General features: G+C 45.0%; 1 protein-coding gene across 1 annotated transcript in view; it reads left to right on the plus strand.

The window, feature by feature from the left end:
- LTK (leukocyte receptor tyrosine kinase) overlaps positions 1-18,759 on the plus strand; it is a 167,558-nt gene that overhangs the window by 52,418 nt on the left and 96,381 nt on the right. The window contains exon 2 of the mRNA XM_073348710.1: positions 4,608-4,721. Coding sequence (XP_073204811.1) covers positions 4,608-4,721 — 114 coding nt within the window. The remainder of the gene's footprint in view (positions 1-4,607; positions 4,722-18,759) is intronic.

Genomic DNA, 18,759 nt, shown 5'->3' on the forward strand with positions numbered 1-18,759 from the left:
TTGGACCAGCAAGGGTTTCCGTGTGGTTTGTCAACTGAGACAGAAACAGGAGCAAGGAGGCCCTGTTACAGTCCCTAAAGGCTTTTGCTTTAAGAAAATGGAGGAAATTGAGTTGTTTCTTAGTAGCGAATAATCCTGGATACTGTGCTTTATTATAGCAGAGATGATGAATTTGTGTCAGTGCTGAAAGTTCCTTTGTATTTATGCTGATAGTGGAGTATTATTACATTTACTCTATTGTTTGTTTCTTCTTATAGGTTCTTTAGAGGGAGATTTTACTTCTATAAAGAATTTTCATAAATTTCCTCTCTTCTCACCTTCCTGCCCTGTTTCATTTCACTTAAATTGGTGCCTGTGGTGTTCCCTGCAGGCTGTGAGGCAAACCCACAGCCAGATCAGTGCTGTTCACTCAGCTGCCATGACCCACCCTTGCAAAAGAGCCTGCAGTGACTCAGCCCTCAGGCATGTGGCAGCAGCCTATCCCTGAGCAGAGCTTGGGTCAGATGACCCCAGGCTCAGGTATTTCCCCAACCCCTCCAGAGTTGCAAATTAGTCTGCGCAACAGCACTACCCAGCCAGGAACCCACACTGCAAGGCACCAGGCAACAGTCTCTCTAGACTGCCAGCCGGTTGTTCCTCCTATTCCAGCCTTGCCCGTACCCTGTTCTGACCTTGCTTCAGACCTGCATCTGCCTCCTGACCCCTAGACCCCATGGACTCTGATCACCCAGCTTTGACCCTTGGCCTGCATCTGGACTTCAGCTATGGTACTAATTTGGCTTATCTGTGGACTCTGACCACCTGGCTTCAACTTCCTCTCTGACCACCAGGCCTGACTGCTTGGAACCAGCAGCTGACAGTTTGCACAGACTCCACTGTATCAGACCCTACTGGCCTCGATTGAGCACCTGGGTGCTGCAGTCCCAGAGACGACGTCCCTACTCCAGAGCCTCCAGAATCAAATTGCCCAGCTGCAGTTATAGAATGCTTCTCTCCGAGTGCAGGTCCAGACATCTCCAGGACCCTTGAGCCCACCCATGGTGGCAGCCCTGGAGCATGGTCTGAAAATCCCCTTGCCAGAGTGGTTTGATGACAATCACCACAAGTTTTGAGGGTTCGTTAACCAATGCCGCTTGCTGTTGCCGATGCTGCGGCCATCCTTGCACCCAGATGATCAAGCAGAGATGGGATCTTTCAACTCAAGGTTCAAATCCCATTACCATCTGAAACTCATGTATTTGATCGTGAAATGACATGGTGGCCTCAGTATAGTTCCTAGTTTGTATTGACAGTCTCTACAGAGAAGCCAAGGACTGAATGGGTGTTTTGGCTAGGTACTAGCCTTTTCTCTTTCCAGGGAAGTGGATCTTAGCCTCCCTCTACTGTGTACACAAGTAACTCCTGAGAGTCAGAGTTACAACCTGAGAGAAATGTCTGCACTGGCAGGTTGCTGCTGTCTATCTACAGTGTGGTATTAGAGTTGTGTGCCGTTTTGCTGCCCTCTGCTTATGTCCTAACTCTGTGGCCACAGAAAGATCCTTTTTACCAACCATCCAAAAGGAAATCCCCGTTTCCACACTACCTGGCAAATTTAGGGAAGTTTTCAGTTATCACTAGAGGATCAAAGACCAAAAAACTACTTATCAAAGGGTCAGATTTTTCAAACGTGCTTTAGAGATTTAGGCACCCAATTCCCATTGACTTTCAAAGGGAGATGCACGCCTAACTCCCTTAGGTACTTACAAGAATTTCACCCATGGCCCGTAGAATCAGGTAGAGCATCTAGTACAGCAAGTTAGGTATAACATGTCCTTTGTCCATCAGCTCTTAAACATCGCAGAAGAATAACTTCTCTGAAGAAAGAAAGTTATCGTTGTTGATATCTTGCAAGCAATCCACTGGTGCCAGTGAATAGTTGACTCTCCAGAGTGAATCAAAAAATAAAAAATGGTGCTGACATTGGAGTCCTTTTTTCAACATAAAGACTTCAAAATGGGCTAGACAAAGGCAGAAGCAATCCTCATCAGCTGTAATGTTTTGTTTTATTAGAAGCAAGCTTTCCAAACAGATCCCCTCTGCTGCCTACATGTGCCCCAGCACAGGTGGAGCCCTGCCAACCAGATCTGCAGGTTCCCTCTCCAGCTCTGGGCCTGTGCCACACCCAAAGGAAGTTGTATTTCACTTGCATTGATTGACTCGGGGGTGTCTGGCAAATTTAGAGACTTGGCTTTTGCTTGAGTCAGTCAGTTGCCCATTCAGAGGAAGCTTGTGCCAGATCAGGCAGAGACCACTCACAGCAGTATGCTGACCTCCTGGGACAGTCTCCTATGAGAAAGCCCCTTTCCAGGTCGGGACTAGAGACCACCAGGAAACTATGCAATTCTACCTGATCCTTTTGCTGCACTTTCGGATAAGATTGGACCTCCCCTGGTTCACCCTCCACAATTCAAACATATCGTGGTTGATGTGGGAGGTATGGTTCAACTCTGGGTTTTGATGGCTGCAATGCCTAGGAAGACCCAGCAGGGAGAAGATGAAACCCCAGCCCTGGAAAGGCATCCTTCCTCCTCAATACTACCTCAGCTTCAGACAATACTTGGCTGGAATTGATGAACCAGTATAGTGGCTTGCAGATGTCTTTGATAAAAGGAAGGCCAATGTCCTACCCCCACACCAACCTACAACTGCCCTGTAGACCTCCAGCCATGGACAAATATCCCTTTTGGGCACATTTACCTTTTATTGGAACCTGAGCTCAAGGCCCTGTGAGATTACCAGGATGAAAATCTGGCTAAGAACTTCATCCAGCCTGCCAAATCCCCTGCAGGAGCCTCCATCCTGTCTGTTAAACAGAAAGATGGGACACTGCTCCTCTGTGTTGAGTATCATGCCCTGAATAATACTACCATGAAGAACAAGTATCCTCTTCCACTGATCAATGAGCTCCTAGAATGGGTTGGCATAGCAAAGGTTTTCACCAATCTTGACCTGCAGGATGCGTACAACTTGATCTACATCTGGGAGGATGACAAGTGGAAGACATCCTTCTGTTCCATTCATGGCCACTAGGAGTACCTGGTTAAGCCCTTCGGCTTCTCTGACTCCCCAACCACATTCCAGTGTTTGGGGAATGTTCTCTTCTTTGTGATCTAGACATTCCTCCTGATAATTCTTTATCACGTATCACAGGCTCAGATCATAAAGCATCAAGGTCCTTGTATATTTTGGTCGTAGCATGAAAATCATGAGATCTTTGGCTGTGGTTTGTGGAGACCAAGGCTCTACCTCCTTTATGACAAGGGTTGGCTGCAGTATGAGAGCTCCTCTATTCGAAACTGTCACAGTATGGACTGCAAAGCATTCCCTGGTGGATGATGGAGACTAAGGGTCATCTCTAGTATGACAAGAATTTGATCCAGTAGGACAACACCTCTGCTCAAAACAGGTCACTTTTACCATGGTGTTTTTGTTATTTCCTCTAAAACATGGGAAATGAGGGTTATTCAGGGTACAGAATAATTCTTATGTCCTTCGACATGTTCTAAGACTTGGTCTTTTCGCCACAATTACCAAAGCCCACTCCCATAAATCTCCCTAAAATTTGATGTGAATAAAAAATGCAGTCCAAGCAAGGAGCAAAAGGAAGAGTCATCACTGTGGTGGCTATAGATAACAAAGACATCCCTCAAATAGACATAGTACAAGGGAATTACTAATATGAATCAATATAACACTGTTTTCACTGGAGAATGGAGAGCACCTACAACTAGGACATCAGTTAAAATTGGCATCTGGCAAATACAAGAACATTGTTTGGTTTTGGCTCCTTTGAAAATCTCAGCCTTTGTGAAAGGCAATAAAGAGAGACTCTGGATTTGTATAGTGGTGTAAAGGTTTTATCAGCATGGCACCGTTAATGCATGGTGAACCCATGAGGTAAGTTATGCAGGTCCCAAATGAATGCTCATAAAGCATTTATACCATCCTGTCATGTATTCTGTATGTCACATGTCACAGTAAAACTATTTTACAAATGTTTTGGAATAGTAGGTCTCAGACTGTGAACTGCAAAGCATTCACTCATGACTGGTGACTCAAGGGTTGCTGGTGGGTAGATGATGTTGCCTCCACCTTCTCATTTCCAGCCACTTCTAAAATTATATATTCCTCCTGTGTATAGAAACACACCCAAAACATCACTAGGCAAATAGATGGATACACTATAAGGAGGGTATCATTGGATGAGTATATTGCTGTTGCATGGGCACTTTGGGGGTATATTGTTATAGCAAGTGCATCTTTGGAGGGTATGTTGCAATAACAAGGGCATAGCTGGGCAGAATATATCTGTACTAAAGAGGACATCATTAGGTGAGTTATGTTGCTATAGTGTGTGCATCTCTGGGAGCCATACTGCTATAATGAAGACCTCATTGGAGGAGCACTGTATTGCAACTGTAGGATGAGGGCAGATTTTGGTGCGATATACTGCACTAAAATGGGTTATGCTGGGTGGATGTTCCTATTGTAATGGAATTGAGAATTTTAAGCCTGGATCAATATATATAAACATTAAACGTTCCCCATTCTTTATTGTTTTGTTACAGTTGCTGTGTCCTGCTCTGGATTATATGAGAGAAACCCTTCTTTACTGAGTCCCCCTCCCAGACTGTCTCAAGGCAAAAATGTGATGGTGTCATCTGATCAGTCTTCCAGTCCAGGTACTACAACTCCTGTCCCTTTAGTCCTTCCTATCTCATAAGCAGGACCCACACCGATCAGAGGGGATGAGCTGCCCTCCTTGATAATCAGAAGCCTCCCATCTCCATGTGTGTGTCTGGTTACCAGAAAGCCAAGCTGCTGGCTTTCATAGGATGAATGGAACGGACTCAAACAAGCTAGTGTAGCCTTAAGGCACTGTCTCTATTTCTGTGGTGGGAAGCCCAGAACAAAAAGTCTTCTCCATCAAGACACTATGAAAACAATCACTAGAATATGTAGAGTTCCTGAAGCAAATGCTAATTAATGGAACTGTTTCCTCAGCAAATAGAAAATAAATTCCATGGCAGTAATACAGAGTGAAGTTATTTTCAAAGGAAATTCTTTCTCCCATCTGTCTGCAAAAACTGAACAGGACTGAGCGAGTAGCTGCAAGGAAGGTAGGATGAATTGGGCTTCCTGTGGTACCAGGAGTAGTTGGATGAGTGCCCACATTTGTGAAGGGCTGAGAGAATGAGCCAAGCACTGCTAGAAAGGTAGATAACTGTACAAAGCTGTGGTACTCTTGGAGGATTCTGTACATGTGTGGAGCGTGTGCACAGTTCAATACCCACAAGGCTTCAGGAACGCTGTCCTTTCTTGTCTGCACTCCCACCATAGCTCTGCTTAAGGAAAGAGCAAAGGGGGAAGGCTACTACATGAGGCAATTTCTGATAGGGGACCCTTTCCGTTAGAGCAGGATAAGTGTATTGTTACTGTTCACATACCAGAGAAGTTATTCTCTTATGCAATAGTGTGAGTGCCCTGAAGGGCCAGCTAGGAGTTGGCCTCCTGCAGTGAGAACATCCTCATGGCACTACCCTGTCAATGTCACCTAGGAATCTTACAGTGTGGAATTCCTCCCTGAAGTGGTGTCTGTGCTGGCTGGAATCCTATGGAGTACGTGTCTTCATTGCAGTTCCATGGCAACTAAAATTTCCTCTTGTGGTGATTGGGGCAATTTTTCCATATTTTTGCCTTCTATTTTAAATTGTTTCCCTTCATTCTTTTTGTATGTATTCCTTGTGCATTCAGCAGTTTTTGAAACTGTTCCAGGATGTGAAATACCTAGAAGAAGGTGAACAATTAGCTGTCATTACCTCCCCATTGTAATAAAACCCAACCCAATGTCCTGGAAAGCAAGTGGGAGGAGGACAGTGGAGAGGCCCTTTTATCAGGATCTTAGGGATAATGGTAGCATGACAAATGGGAATGAGGATATGGAGGTAGATATTACCATATCTGAGGTAGAAGAGAAACTCAAACAGCTTAATGGGACTAAATCAGGGGGCTAGATAATATTCATCCAAGAATTTTAAAGGAATTGGCACATGAAATTGCAAGCCCATTAGCAAGAATTTTTAATGAATCTGTAAACTCAGGGGTTGTACCATATGATTGGAGAATTGCTAACATAGTTTCTATTTTTAAGAAAGGGGAAAAAAGTGATCCGGTTAACTATAGGCCTGTTAGTTTGACATCTGTAGTATGCAAGGTCTTGGAAAAAATTTTGAAGGAGAAGGTAGTTAAGGACATTGAAATCAATGGTAAATGGGACAAAATACAACATGGTTTTACAAAAGGTAGATCATGCCAAACCAACCTGATCTCCTTCTTTGAGAAAGTAACTGATTTTTTAGACAAAGGAAACGCAGTGAATCTAATTTACCTAGATTTCAGTAAGGCGTTTGATACCGTGCCACATGGGGAATTATTAGTTAAATTGGATAAGATGGGGATCAATAGGAAAATTGAAAGGTGGATAAGGAATTGGTTAAAGGGGAGACTACAACGGGTCCTACTGAAAGGTGAACTGTCAGGCTGGAGGGAGGTTACCAATGGAGTTCCTCAAGGATCGTTTTTGGGACCAATCTTATTTAATCTTTTTATTACTGACCTCGGCACAAAAAGTGGGAGTGTGCTAATAAAATTTGCGGATGATACAAAGCTGGGAGGTATTGCCAATTTAGAGAAGGATAGGGATATCCTACAGGAGGATCTGGATGACCTTGTAAACTGGAGTAATAGTAATAGGATGAAATTTAATAGTGAGAAGTGTAAGGTCATGCATTTAGGGATTAATAACAAGAATTTTAGTTATAAGCTGGGGACACATCAATTAGAAGTAACGGAGGAGGAGAAGGATCTTGGAGTATTGGTTGATCATAGGATGACTATGAGCTGCCAATGTGATATGGCCGTGAAAAAAGCTAATGCGGTCTTGGGATGCATCAGGAGGGGTATTTCCAGTAGGGATAAGGAGGTTTTAGTGCCATTATACAAGGCACTGCTGAGACCTCACCTGGAATACTGTGTGCAGTTCTGCTCTTCCATGTTTAAGAAGGATGAATTCAAACGGGAACAGGTACAGAGAAGGGCTACTAGGATGATCTGAGGAATGGAAAACCTGTCTTATGAAAGGAGACTCAAAGAGCTTGGCTTGTTTAGCCTAACTAAAAGAAGGTTGAGGGGAGATATGATTGCTCTCTATAAATATATCGGAGGGATAAATACAGGAGAGAGAGAGGAATTATTTAAGCTCAGTACCAATGTGGACACAAGAACAAATGGTTATAAACTGGCCACCAGGAAATTTAGACTAGAAATTAGACGCAGGTTTCTAACCATCAGAGGAGTGAAGTTTTGGAACAGCCTTCCAAGGGAAGCAGTGGGGGCAAAAGATCTATCTGGCTTTAAGATTAAACTCAATAAGTTTATGGAGGAGATAGTATGATGGGATAACACGGTTTTGGTCATTAAATATTCACGGTAAATAGGCCCAATGGCCTGTGATGGGATATTAGATGGGGTGGGATCTGAGTTACCCAGGAAAGAATTTTCTGTAGTATCTGGCTGATGAATCTTGCCCATATGCTCAGGGTTTAGCTGATCGCCATATTTGGGGTTGGGAAGGAATTTTCCTCCAGGGCAGATTGGAAGAGGCCCTGGAGGTTTTTCATCTTCCTCTGTAGCATGGGGCACAGGTCACTTGCTGGAGGATTCTCTGCTCCTTGAAGTCTTTAAATCACGATTTGAGGACTTCAATAGCACAGACATAGGTGAGAGGTTTTTTGCAGGAGTGGTGGGTGAAATTCTGTGGCCTGCATTATGCAGGAAGTCAGACTCGATGATCATAATGGTCCCTTCTGACCTAAATATCTATGAATCATGAGATCCCTCACAGAGGAGGAGCAGTTTTTGGCAATGAGGGAAAAAACTGGATTTGTTCAGCCTTAAAGGGAACCATATTTTTATTTCAATAGCATTACAATAATTCCTCTTTAGTTCATGCTCCCTCCTTTCCCACCCCACAGTTTCTCAGACATAAACAGAAATATTGAATTAATGCATCCATTCAACAAAATTTGCATCATGCACTATCCAGTTGGTCGTCCAAAAAGAGTTCTCCTCTTGATTTCAATTGGGTGTCATAATTAATAAAACACTCAGCAACTGTACATATCAAAAAGAGCTCTGTATTTTTTTTTCAAATCAGTAAACTTGGTCCCAGCTTGCATAACTCATTTATCATATGAATTTCTTTCAGGGAAGAGAGTTTGCTTACTTCACCTGAACACGAGTTTCCATAACAAATAGTGGGATATGGTTAGCAAATATAAACAAAGCCACCAAATCCTATAAATTAATCAATTTTATCTACCTCTTTTATTGGCTGGGAAGGAAAAAAAGAGAGATTATTATTTCTATTTTGAATCCTTGGGAGTTGCACAAATACAACAGAGATGGGGCCATGTAAGCACGTGGATAGATGATTGATTGTCTGGCAAGCAATGCTCATACTTCATATTATCTCTTTGCACGCTTCACCAACCTACCTGCATAACTGGTGTAGTCAGGGAGGCAGGCATATGCTATGTAGTCATAGAATCATGGAAATGTAGGGCTAGAAGGGACCGTCCATTGACTCAATGGGAGCAGGACTGCCCTTAGTCCCCAAGAAGAAAATGAGCCTTTGACAAGGTGGAAGAAAACCAGTTCATAAAAACCAAGTCCTAAACTTGTGAAATGTTAGTGTCTAAAACACAAAGTTCAGAATTTATAATCCCCACGTACAGGGCTCTGGCTCCCCATCCCCTGGTCTGTGGAAAAAGAAGATCCACATAGATGAAATAGTCTCTGCTCTTGTCCCAGGAATGGTTCCCCAAATCCCATCCCAACTATAAGGTACTAGTCAAAGAGTTGCATCCCAGCCTCCACTGTCATGTGCCACCTGAGGAGCAGATGCACATTTAACCTGGGACAGATATTCCCTCATACTCAGACTATTTGATGTGCACCCAACACTTCCTTGCTCTGTAAATGGCCCTAGCCATCCCCTTCCAATTGCCGACCATTTCCCTTCATGCCACAGCTCAGACTGCCCTTCCCCAATAAGCCCTTGATATCTCTTTCCAGATGTCAACCCCTCACAATTTTCCATTCTGTTGTAAAGCTTGTTACTCCTCTCCCAGACATCAGAACCCTCCCAACCTAGAAGTGATGGGACTCCATCCAGCTTTGTACACCTGGAGCAAGTGGGGAAATCATCTGCTTGTCACTGTGAAAGTAGTTGTTGTATTTACTTTATTAGTGGAGCAGTTTGCTATGTGGCTGTATATTCAAGGAGTTAGAAATACATTGCTCTAATATCTGTAACTACAAGTTCAAGACTTGGTAAGATATTTTAAAATGCAATAATTTTCCATAAATATTTATTTTTAAATAAACTTTATGGAAAATTGTTTGGCATTTTTGCTACTCAGACTTCAGTTTGCTATCTCCAATGTTCAACTGTAGCACTGCAGACATAGTGATTGTGTTTTCTGGCCCTGTTTGGGTGCTACCAGATATAAATATTTACTTATAATAACAATAGGGACACATTATAAACTCTCTTACCTCATGTAGGTGAGCAGTCACTGGCATGAATAGTCCTTCAGATTTCAATGAGTGTTCTCATATGAGCAAACTGCTCACCAGTCTGGGTGAATACGGGGTTCATAACCTGGCCAGAACTACTAGGACAAAGAACTACATATTTATATTCTGTATTTTTCCTGAGTTTACCTACTGTGATAATTATATTTTTAATGTAATTACAAATTACTTATACTTATCTACTCAGGATATTATAGTAGAAATAATAACCTCTTCCACAGTGACAAGTAGGTGGCAAATAGTGGGGAAAAGCCAACAGGTGTGGAGAAGTCCCTTAGGGATGAATTTTGTCAATGGGGAACTCAATATTCTAGTAAAGAGGATAGGAATGAAGTTGGTAAAGTACAGGTAAAAACTAGTGAGGAATAAACAAACAAAATAGAGTCCCATTTAAATAGAACACTTGAAGGCAAGCAACTGAATATTGACTAGTGCTTCTATATAAATGCTAGAAGTCTTAATACTAAGATGGATGAATGGGTGAACCGGCATTATATGAGGATTTTGATATAATAGGTATCACGGAAATGTGGAGAAGTAAGGATAATCAATGGGACACGGTAATACACAGTATAAAATAGATAGGAATGACCGAGTAGGTCATGGAGGTGGAGGAGTGGCATTAAAGAAAGCATAGAGACAAATAATTTAAAAAATCTTACATGAAACAAACTGTACCATAGAATCTCTAGGGATAGAAATTCCATACTTGAATAATATGAGTATAGCCAGAGGAATATACTACCAACCACCTGACCAGGATGGTGACAGTGACTATGAAATGCTCAGGGAGATTAGAGAGGCTACAAATTCAGAAAGCACAATAATAATGGCTGAGGCTACATTTTAGTCATGGGTATTTTTAGCAAAAGTCATGGACAGATCACGGGCAGTAAACAAAAATTCACAGCCCGTGACCTGTCAATGACTTGTACTTTAATCCCTGACTAAAACTTGGGTGCTCTGGGGGTGGGGAGGGCTGCCCAGGGGCACTGCAGGTGCTGGGGGGTGGGGGCCAGTGGGTGGCCCAGGACCTCTGCTAGTGCTGGGAGGAATGGGGGCTGGCAGGCTCCCTACCCGGTTCCTGGAGGCAGCCGGCATGTTTCTGCAGCCCCTAGGTGGAGGGGTGGCCAGGTGGCTCCATGCGCTGCCACTGCCCAGAGCACCCGCTCCACAGCTCCCATTGGCTGGGAGCTGCGGGGGCAGCACCTGCGGGTAGGGGCAGCACCTGCGGGCAGAGGCAGCGCATGAAGCTGCCTGGCCACTCCTCCGCCTAGGGGCTGGACATACCAGCTGCTTCCAGGGAGCCCCCCACAAGGTAAGCGCCACCCAGAGCCCAGCCCCCTGCCTCAGCCCTGAGCCCTCTCCCACACCCAAACTCCTGCTGCTGCTAGGTGGGAGGGGCATGGTGACCCAATATTGCCCCAGAAGCAGCCGGTGCAGCTGGCCCGGAGGCTGCCTGAGCAGCTTGGGCGGCCCCCAGGCCAGTCACACTGGCCACTGCAGAAGTCATGGAGGTCCCGGAAAGTCAAGGAATCCATGACCTCCATGACAGACTCGCAGCCTTAATAATGGGGGATTTCAACAATCCTCCTATTGACTGGGTAAATGTCACTTCAGGGTGTGATGCAGAGATAAAATTTCTAGACACCATAAATGATTGCTTCTTGAAGTAGCTAGTCCTGGAACCCACAAGGGGAGATTTAGTCCTAAATTAGATCGTCATGTAATTAAATATAACATTGTTATACGGAGGAAATGCCAAAGAAACCCACCACGGTAGCATTAGACTTTAAAAAGAGGAACTATACAAGAATTAGGACTCTTGTCAGGCGGAAATTAAAATGAGCTCTCACAAGGGTTAAATGCCTGAAAGCAGCATGGGGATTATTTAAAAACACCATGATAGAGGTTCAGACTAAGTATATACCCCAAATCAGAAAAGACAAGAAGAGGATCAAAACAATGCCACCATAGCTAAACGGCAGAGTAGTCGAGGCTGTTAGAGACAAAAAGTAATCCTTTAAAATTTGGAAGTCATATCCTAATGAGGATACTAGGAAGGTGCACAAACTCTGGCCGGAAACGTATAAAACTGTAATAAGGCAGGCCAAAAAAAACTGGAGAAGCAACTTTGTAAAGATGCAAAAACTAACAGTAAGAATTTAAGTACGTTGGAAGCAGGAAGCCTGCCAAAGAGGCAGTGGGGTGACTAGATGACCAAGGTGTTAAAGGAACACTCAAGGAAAACAAGGCCACAGCAGAGAAGCTAAATGAATTCTTTGCATCAGTCTTTGCTGCAGAGGATGTGGGGGAGATACCCATAACAGAGCTATCCTTTTTGGGAGACAAATCTGAAGTACTACCCCAACTGATAAGTTAATAGAAGAGGTTTTAGAACAAATTGATAAATTAAACAATAATAAGTCACCAGGGCCAGATAGTATTGACCCAAGATTTCTGAATGAACTCAAAAGTGAAATTGCAGAACTACTAACTATAATATGTAAATGATCACTGAAAGAAGACTCTTTACCAGATGACTGGAAGGTAGCTTATATAATGCCAATTTTTAAAAAGGGTTCCTGAAGCGATCAGGGCAATTACAAGCCAATGAGCCTGACTTCAGTATTGGGCAGATTGGCAGAAACTATAGTAAAGAACAAAATTATCAGACAGAAAGATAAACACAATTTTTGGGGGGAAGAGTCAACACTGATTGTGTAAAGGGAAGTCATACCTCACTAATCTATGGAATTCTTTGTGGCTGTCAACAAGCATGTGGATAAGGGTGATCTGGTCAATATAGTGTGTTTTGATTTTCAGAAAGCTTTCGACAATGTCCCTCATCAAAGGCTCTTAGGGAAACTAAGGAGTTGTGGGATAAGAAGGAAGGTCTCATGGATCAGTAATGCGTAAAAGATAGGAAACAAAGGATAAGAATAAATGGTCAGTTTTCACAATGGAGAGATACACAGCAGGGTCCACTAAGGATCGCTACTGGGACCTGTGCTGTTCAAGATGTTCATTACTAATCTGGAAAGAGGAGGAAATAGTAGGGTGATCAGATAGGAAGTGTGAAAAATTGGGACAGAGGGTGGGGGGGCAATAGGCACCTATATAAGAAAAAGCCTCAATATTGGGACTGTCCCTATAAAATCGGGACATCTGGTCACCCTAGTGAATAATGAAGTGGCAAAGTTTGCAGATGATACAGTTATTCAAGATAGTTAAGTCCAAAGCTGACTGTGAAGCATTACAGGGGGATCTCAGAAAACTGGGTGACTGAGTGACAAAATGGCAGATGAAATTGAACATTGATCAATACAAAGCGATACACATTGGAAGAAATAATCCCAACTACACATATATAATGATGGGTTCTAAATTAGCTGTTAACACTGAAGAAAGAGATCTTGACGTCACTGTGGATAGTTCTGTGAAAACTTCAGCTCAATGTGCAGCAGTGATCAAAAAGTCTAACAGTATGTTAGGAACTATTAGGAAGAGGATAGAAAATAATATCATAAGGTCACTATATAAATCCATGGTGCGCCCATACCTTGTGTCCAGTTCTTATCGCCCCATCTCAAAAAGGGTATAGTGGAATTGGAAAAGGTTTAGAGAAGGGCATAGATCAAGGGCATAGATGGCCTCCATATGAGGGGAGGCAAAAAAGACTAGAGCTGTTCAGCTTAGAAAAGAGACAAATAAGAGGGGATATGATACAGAGCTATAAAATCATGAATTGTGTGCATAAAGAGAACAGAGAAGTGTTATCCACCCTTTCCCATGATACAAAAAACAGGGGTCACTCAATAAAATTAATAGGCTGCAGGTTTAATACAAACAAAAGGAAGTACTTTTTCACACAATGCACAGTTAACCTGTGGAACTCATTGCCATGGGATGTGGTGATGGCCAAAAGTATAACTGACTTCAAAAAAGAACTTGATAAGTTTATGAAGGATAGGCCCATCAGTGGATATTAATTAAAACAGTCAGGGATGCAACCCCATGCTCTGGGCAACCGTAAACCTCTGACTGCCAGAAGCTGGGAGGAGAAGATAGGGATGAATCACTCCAGCTTCCCTTTTTTGTACACTCCATCTGTAGCTCTGGTACTGGCCACTGTTGGAGACAGGATACTGGGCGAGGTGGACCACTGATCTGGCCCTGTATGGCATTTCTTATGTTGTTAGTCAAGTAAATTCCCACAGGAAAACCTTAGTTTGTATACAGCTGGAAATTTAAACCAACAAGAAGAGTTAGCAGATTCTCACCTTAAAGTACCAAACGAACTTGAATTCTACCCTGCTCTTTGTTGCCCATCCTTCACTTACGGTCCATAAGACTGGCCCTGTTACTTCCCCAACCTTAATTCTCTCCCTAGGGACTGGTTCCTATTGTCCTTCCTTCCTTGGATTGGGTCCCTCATTGGGAAGTAGAGAATATATACAGCCCCTGAGGCCTCTAGATGCTATAATAATAATTACCACCTGAATGAATATTAGCCTGCAGTACTTGTTCATCTCACTGTGCATATGTGTGAATGAGAGCATTAGGCAGCTGATGTCCCTGCAGGGACCTTGTATCAGATTGATAAAGCAGCAGCGAATTAGTTCTTTGCTGGTTTATAATATGCTGATTATGAAAAACGACTTGGCCAGGATACTGCGCTGCTCTCAGCACTGTGAATGAGCTCTATGGGTTCCAGTCGGTCGGGGTTCTCCCCGCCTCATCTTAGGGGTGGTGAAACTGTTCTGAAGGACGTCCATTTTACAACCCTTAAGGTATGTCTACATGACAAAGAAAAGCCTCTGGTACCAAGGCTCAGAGTTCAGGTCAATTGACTTGGGCTTGTGGGGCTTGGGCTGGCTAGAGCAGCAGTATGGATGTTTCTGCTCAGGCTGGAACCCAGGCTCCAAGACCCTTTTGTTACCTCAATTTCCCTAGAAACCAACCCAGGGTTACACTTACATTGGTTTTATTAAATGTCGCTATTGGATCAAACAGAAAAGGGATAGATCTTATTCATACACGCACACATTCAACGCATTCATACCCTCGGTAAAGAGGTAGTTACAAACTTGATGTATCACAGGCTTTTGGACAGAGGTGGCCACCACGGGGATAGGTGTGTGATTGACAATTTGGCAGGAGGCAGAGGGGTAAGGAGAGGGAAGGGTCCAGTTAGAGTTAAAAGGGGCTGTGAGTATGGTTTGTTGCTGTTCCCTGCCTAATGCGGTATCTTCCCTTTTCCCAAACCCCATACACAATAATGCTAGCAATGAGACAAGCACTACAAGACAAACATAAAACACAAAACACAGAACATAAGACAACGTAGAAGTTTGTCGTGACGACGCACCATGGTATGTTTGTTGTCCTTCAGCTGGTACCAGCTCTTTCTGGTGCCCTGAAAAACAGAAGCTGCGAAAAAGACTTAAACATTGTAAACCGTAGGCTATCGTAGAGAGGAACATGGAGTCGGTGTGGTTCCCCCTACATGCTTGAGCTGTCCCCGATGGACACGCTTCCCAATCAGGATATCGTCCACATATGAGACCACCCACCCCTTATCCCCTGGAGGGAGATGCTCTAACATTTGGGTCACTACCTTATGCGCAATAGCGGGGGCACTATGAAATCCCTGGGGTATACGGGTAAAGCAATACTATACCCCATCCACATGGAACGTGAATCGGTCCTGTGATCCTTCGTCAAGTGGAATAGCAAAGAAACAGTTAGACAAATCCAATACAGAAAATCTTTTAGCTTCCCTTGGTATGTCTTGCAACACCTGGGTCATGTCTGCGACTATTGGCGCCCGCTGGGGGGTCATCACATTGACTCTCTGATAGTCGACAGTCTCCATGAGACCCCATCAGCTTTCCTCACAGGCCATATGGGGGATTTAAAGGAGGAAGTTGTTCTTTTCACTACTCCCTGCCCTTCCAGCTCTCTAACTGTCTCTGCTACAGCCTGACGTGCTGCAGCGGGGATAGGACATTGTTTCTGTGGGGGGACTGCTGGTCCTTCTATTTTCACCGGTTCCCCAGTCCATTTACCGCAGTCCAGCTTGTGGGCCGCCCATGCCTGGGGAAAACGCTTCCTCCATTCCTCCTTGCTATCCCTGGTCACTGCAGCCTCTCCCAACATACTACGCGTCAGCAATCCAGTATCTCCCTTCCTTACTTCAGGGGTCGAGTCTTTCTTTGGGGTCCTCCATAAACCTTTGTTAGCACCATCAACCACTATTCCTCTCTCCTGCAAGCAATCTATGCCCAAAATTGGTTCTGTGGTTGTGGGGCTATAAATCAAGGGCCATCTTCGGGTAAGATTCCCCACCCGGGTGACCATTCATCCCAACACTTGTCCCTGCGCCAAGGTGCCATCAAATCCCTGGATCTCAATGGTTCCCTGGATTGGTACTCCCAGCACGGGACAGGGAAGCAGTGAGACAGCCACAACAGTGTCCACCAGCACCACAAAATCCAGTTCAGATGTCTCAGGGCACTCATATGGCCCCCCAACCTGAAGGCGCACATGCAACCTTCCTCCCGAATCCACCTGGAGAGGTCCCACCCAGGTCCATCCCTTTCCTCTCCCAGTGGACTCAGGGAGTCGGGCCCCCCCCCAGTCTGAGGTTGTTTTTTTGGCCCCAATATTGCCCCCCAGCTCCAGGAGCTTCAACCCCAGCTGAATACAATGGAGTGCTAGGGACTCCATGGGCTTCCCATGGGTTCCCCCTGATCCTTTAAGGCTATCCACAACTATATGCAGAGCTGACTGCTGTCTGATTGGTGGCGCCTGTGTCGAGGCGCTGGGGCTGCTCTGGTGGTCTGGCGTGCTGCTTCCTTAAGGTGTGATATGTCTAGGGGCTCTCCCTGCCTCCACACTTCCATAGCCATCTGAACATCTTTGGGCAACATTGCTGCAATAAGCCTTAATTCGGCCATTGGAATCACAATCTTGGACAGGGTCCTGGGGATCGCTCTCCCCTGGGCGGACCGGATACCGCCCAGTTAACAATCACACTAATACCAAACTCTCCACAAAGATGTCAGGGGCCTTCCCCAGAGCGGGGAAGCCTGCTGCATACTGGCGGCTGACCTCCTGCAGTGCCTTTCTCTGAGCCAAATTGCAAACCAGCGCAAATGGGGACTGCCACCATCTGGTTGCCTGCGTCCGCAGTGCGATTCTCATATCGCACCCCAGTACTGTGGATGCCGTCCTCAACAGCTTCCTAACCTCCTCTGTGTTTAACCTCCCCTGATCCTCTATCGCCCTCAGAAACTGATATGCCCATTCCGAGAATGTGCTCACCTTGGCTGGCCCTAACCCTTGAGCCAGAGAAGTTATCTCTGCAGGGGTCAAGGCTATTTCCTCCATAGTCACCCTAGTTACAGGTCTGGGGCTCCCTCCCTGGGCTGGGAAAGTTAACCATTGCACAGCTGCCACTGGGGCTGGCTGAGCTCCCGGCCCATCTGGCAGCCATCCCGGGTCTGGGTCATACCAGATGTCCCTTCCCAGTCTCTGGGGTCATATCAGAGTGGCGCCTTTGTCCCTGATCCCGGGGATCCTGCTGCTCTCCCGCCCGGACGGGTCCCCTGCTCTAACACCAGTCCCCACAAACACTCCACCTGGACGTCCAATTCCTTAGATTGTTCCCTCTCTTCTTCTGCCTGTTCAGCTCTCTCCATCGCCTTGACAGTGGAGGTTTCTAGCTGCTGACAACTTGCCCCTGCTGCTTGTTCTTGTGCCTTCCACATATCCCTTTCCACCCTTACTCGCTCCAACTCCTGCCTCACTTGCATAGTTTCAGAATTATAATCAGCTTTAGCAGTTTGCCAAGCACAACACATTTGCCACAACAACCATGCCACTGCCCGATCCTTAGTCTTTGAATCCGGATGTTAAAACTCACAATATTTCTGGTACGTATTATCTACGTCCACCATGGCGTCCCCTGATGAAACCGCCCCTGGGACCCATGGGTCAACACCCTTGGAGTGTGCCCGGAGGAGGGGAAATTTTGCCACTTTTCCCTCCATTGTGGATGTGGGGGGGCTCTTTCCCTTTCTAAACAGCGGCACCATGCCCAAAATCAGGAAGGGGCAGCAAGCACCGCTCAAGCTCTCTACTCCGTGTCACCCCTTTCCTCTAGTGTACCTGGAAGAGGGAGCAGGCACCGCATGCGCTCTCTACTCCGTGTCACCCCTTTCCACTAGTGTACCCTATTGGTGGTTGACCACATTCTCCACCACTAATATTACCTCAATTTCCCTAGAAACCAACCCAGGGTTACACTTATATTGGTTTTATTAAATGCCACTATTGGATCAAACAGAAAAGGGATGGATCTTATTCATCCCCGCACACATTCAACGCATTCATACCCTCATGCACCCACACACTCACGCAGGTGGAGAGTTACCGGAGACAGCAGAGGAAGCTGAGAAGCTGAAGCACAGTAGATTTGGTGTGTCTGCCTGCGGTCACGGATCCGGGCCGGCAAGCAGGTCAAGAAGCAGGGGGCTTGCATGCATGCCTTCTTCCTTTTGGTGGAACTGGGTAGCTCCTGTCACGTACACTGAGTTTTCCTTCTGTGTCTGTCACTGAGAAGTATTCCCAGACCTTGTTCCTTTCATGCATACCAGGTTCTTCTTTTCTTTACAGCACCCCATGATTGCCTTCTCAGGGCAGATTACATTAGAGGCTCCTGGCTCTGGGCTCTTTTCTCCTAGCAGTTCCTCTCTGCCCCGTCCCACATACACTCCTTTGTTCACACTCCCTTATCTCCCCCTGATCACGTGTTGGAATATTGCAAAGCTTAGAGGTTCATACAAAGGGTAACTGAAAAGGTTACAGAGCTCACAAAAGTTACAAAACTTAAAAGGCTATGCTAACAATAACTAAAGTTACAAAAAGAAAAGGAGTACTTGTGGCACCTTAGAGACTAACAAATTTATTTGAGCAATCCACTGAATACATCCGATGCGGTGAGCTGTAGCTCACGAAAGCTTATGCTCATACAAATTTGTTAGTCTCTAAGGTGCC

Source organism: Lepidochelys kempii, chromosome 6, assembly GCF_965140265.1.
Source record: "Lepidochelys kempii isolate rLepKem1 chromosome 6, rLepKem1.hap2, whole genome shotgun sequence".
NCBI classification, from domain to species: Eukaryota; Metazoa; Chordata; order Testudines; family Cheloniidae; genus Lepidochelys; species Lepidochelys kempii.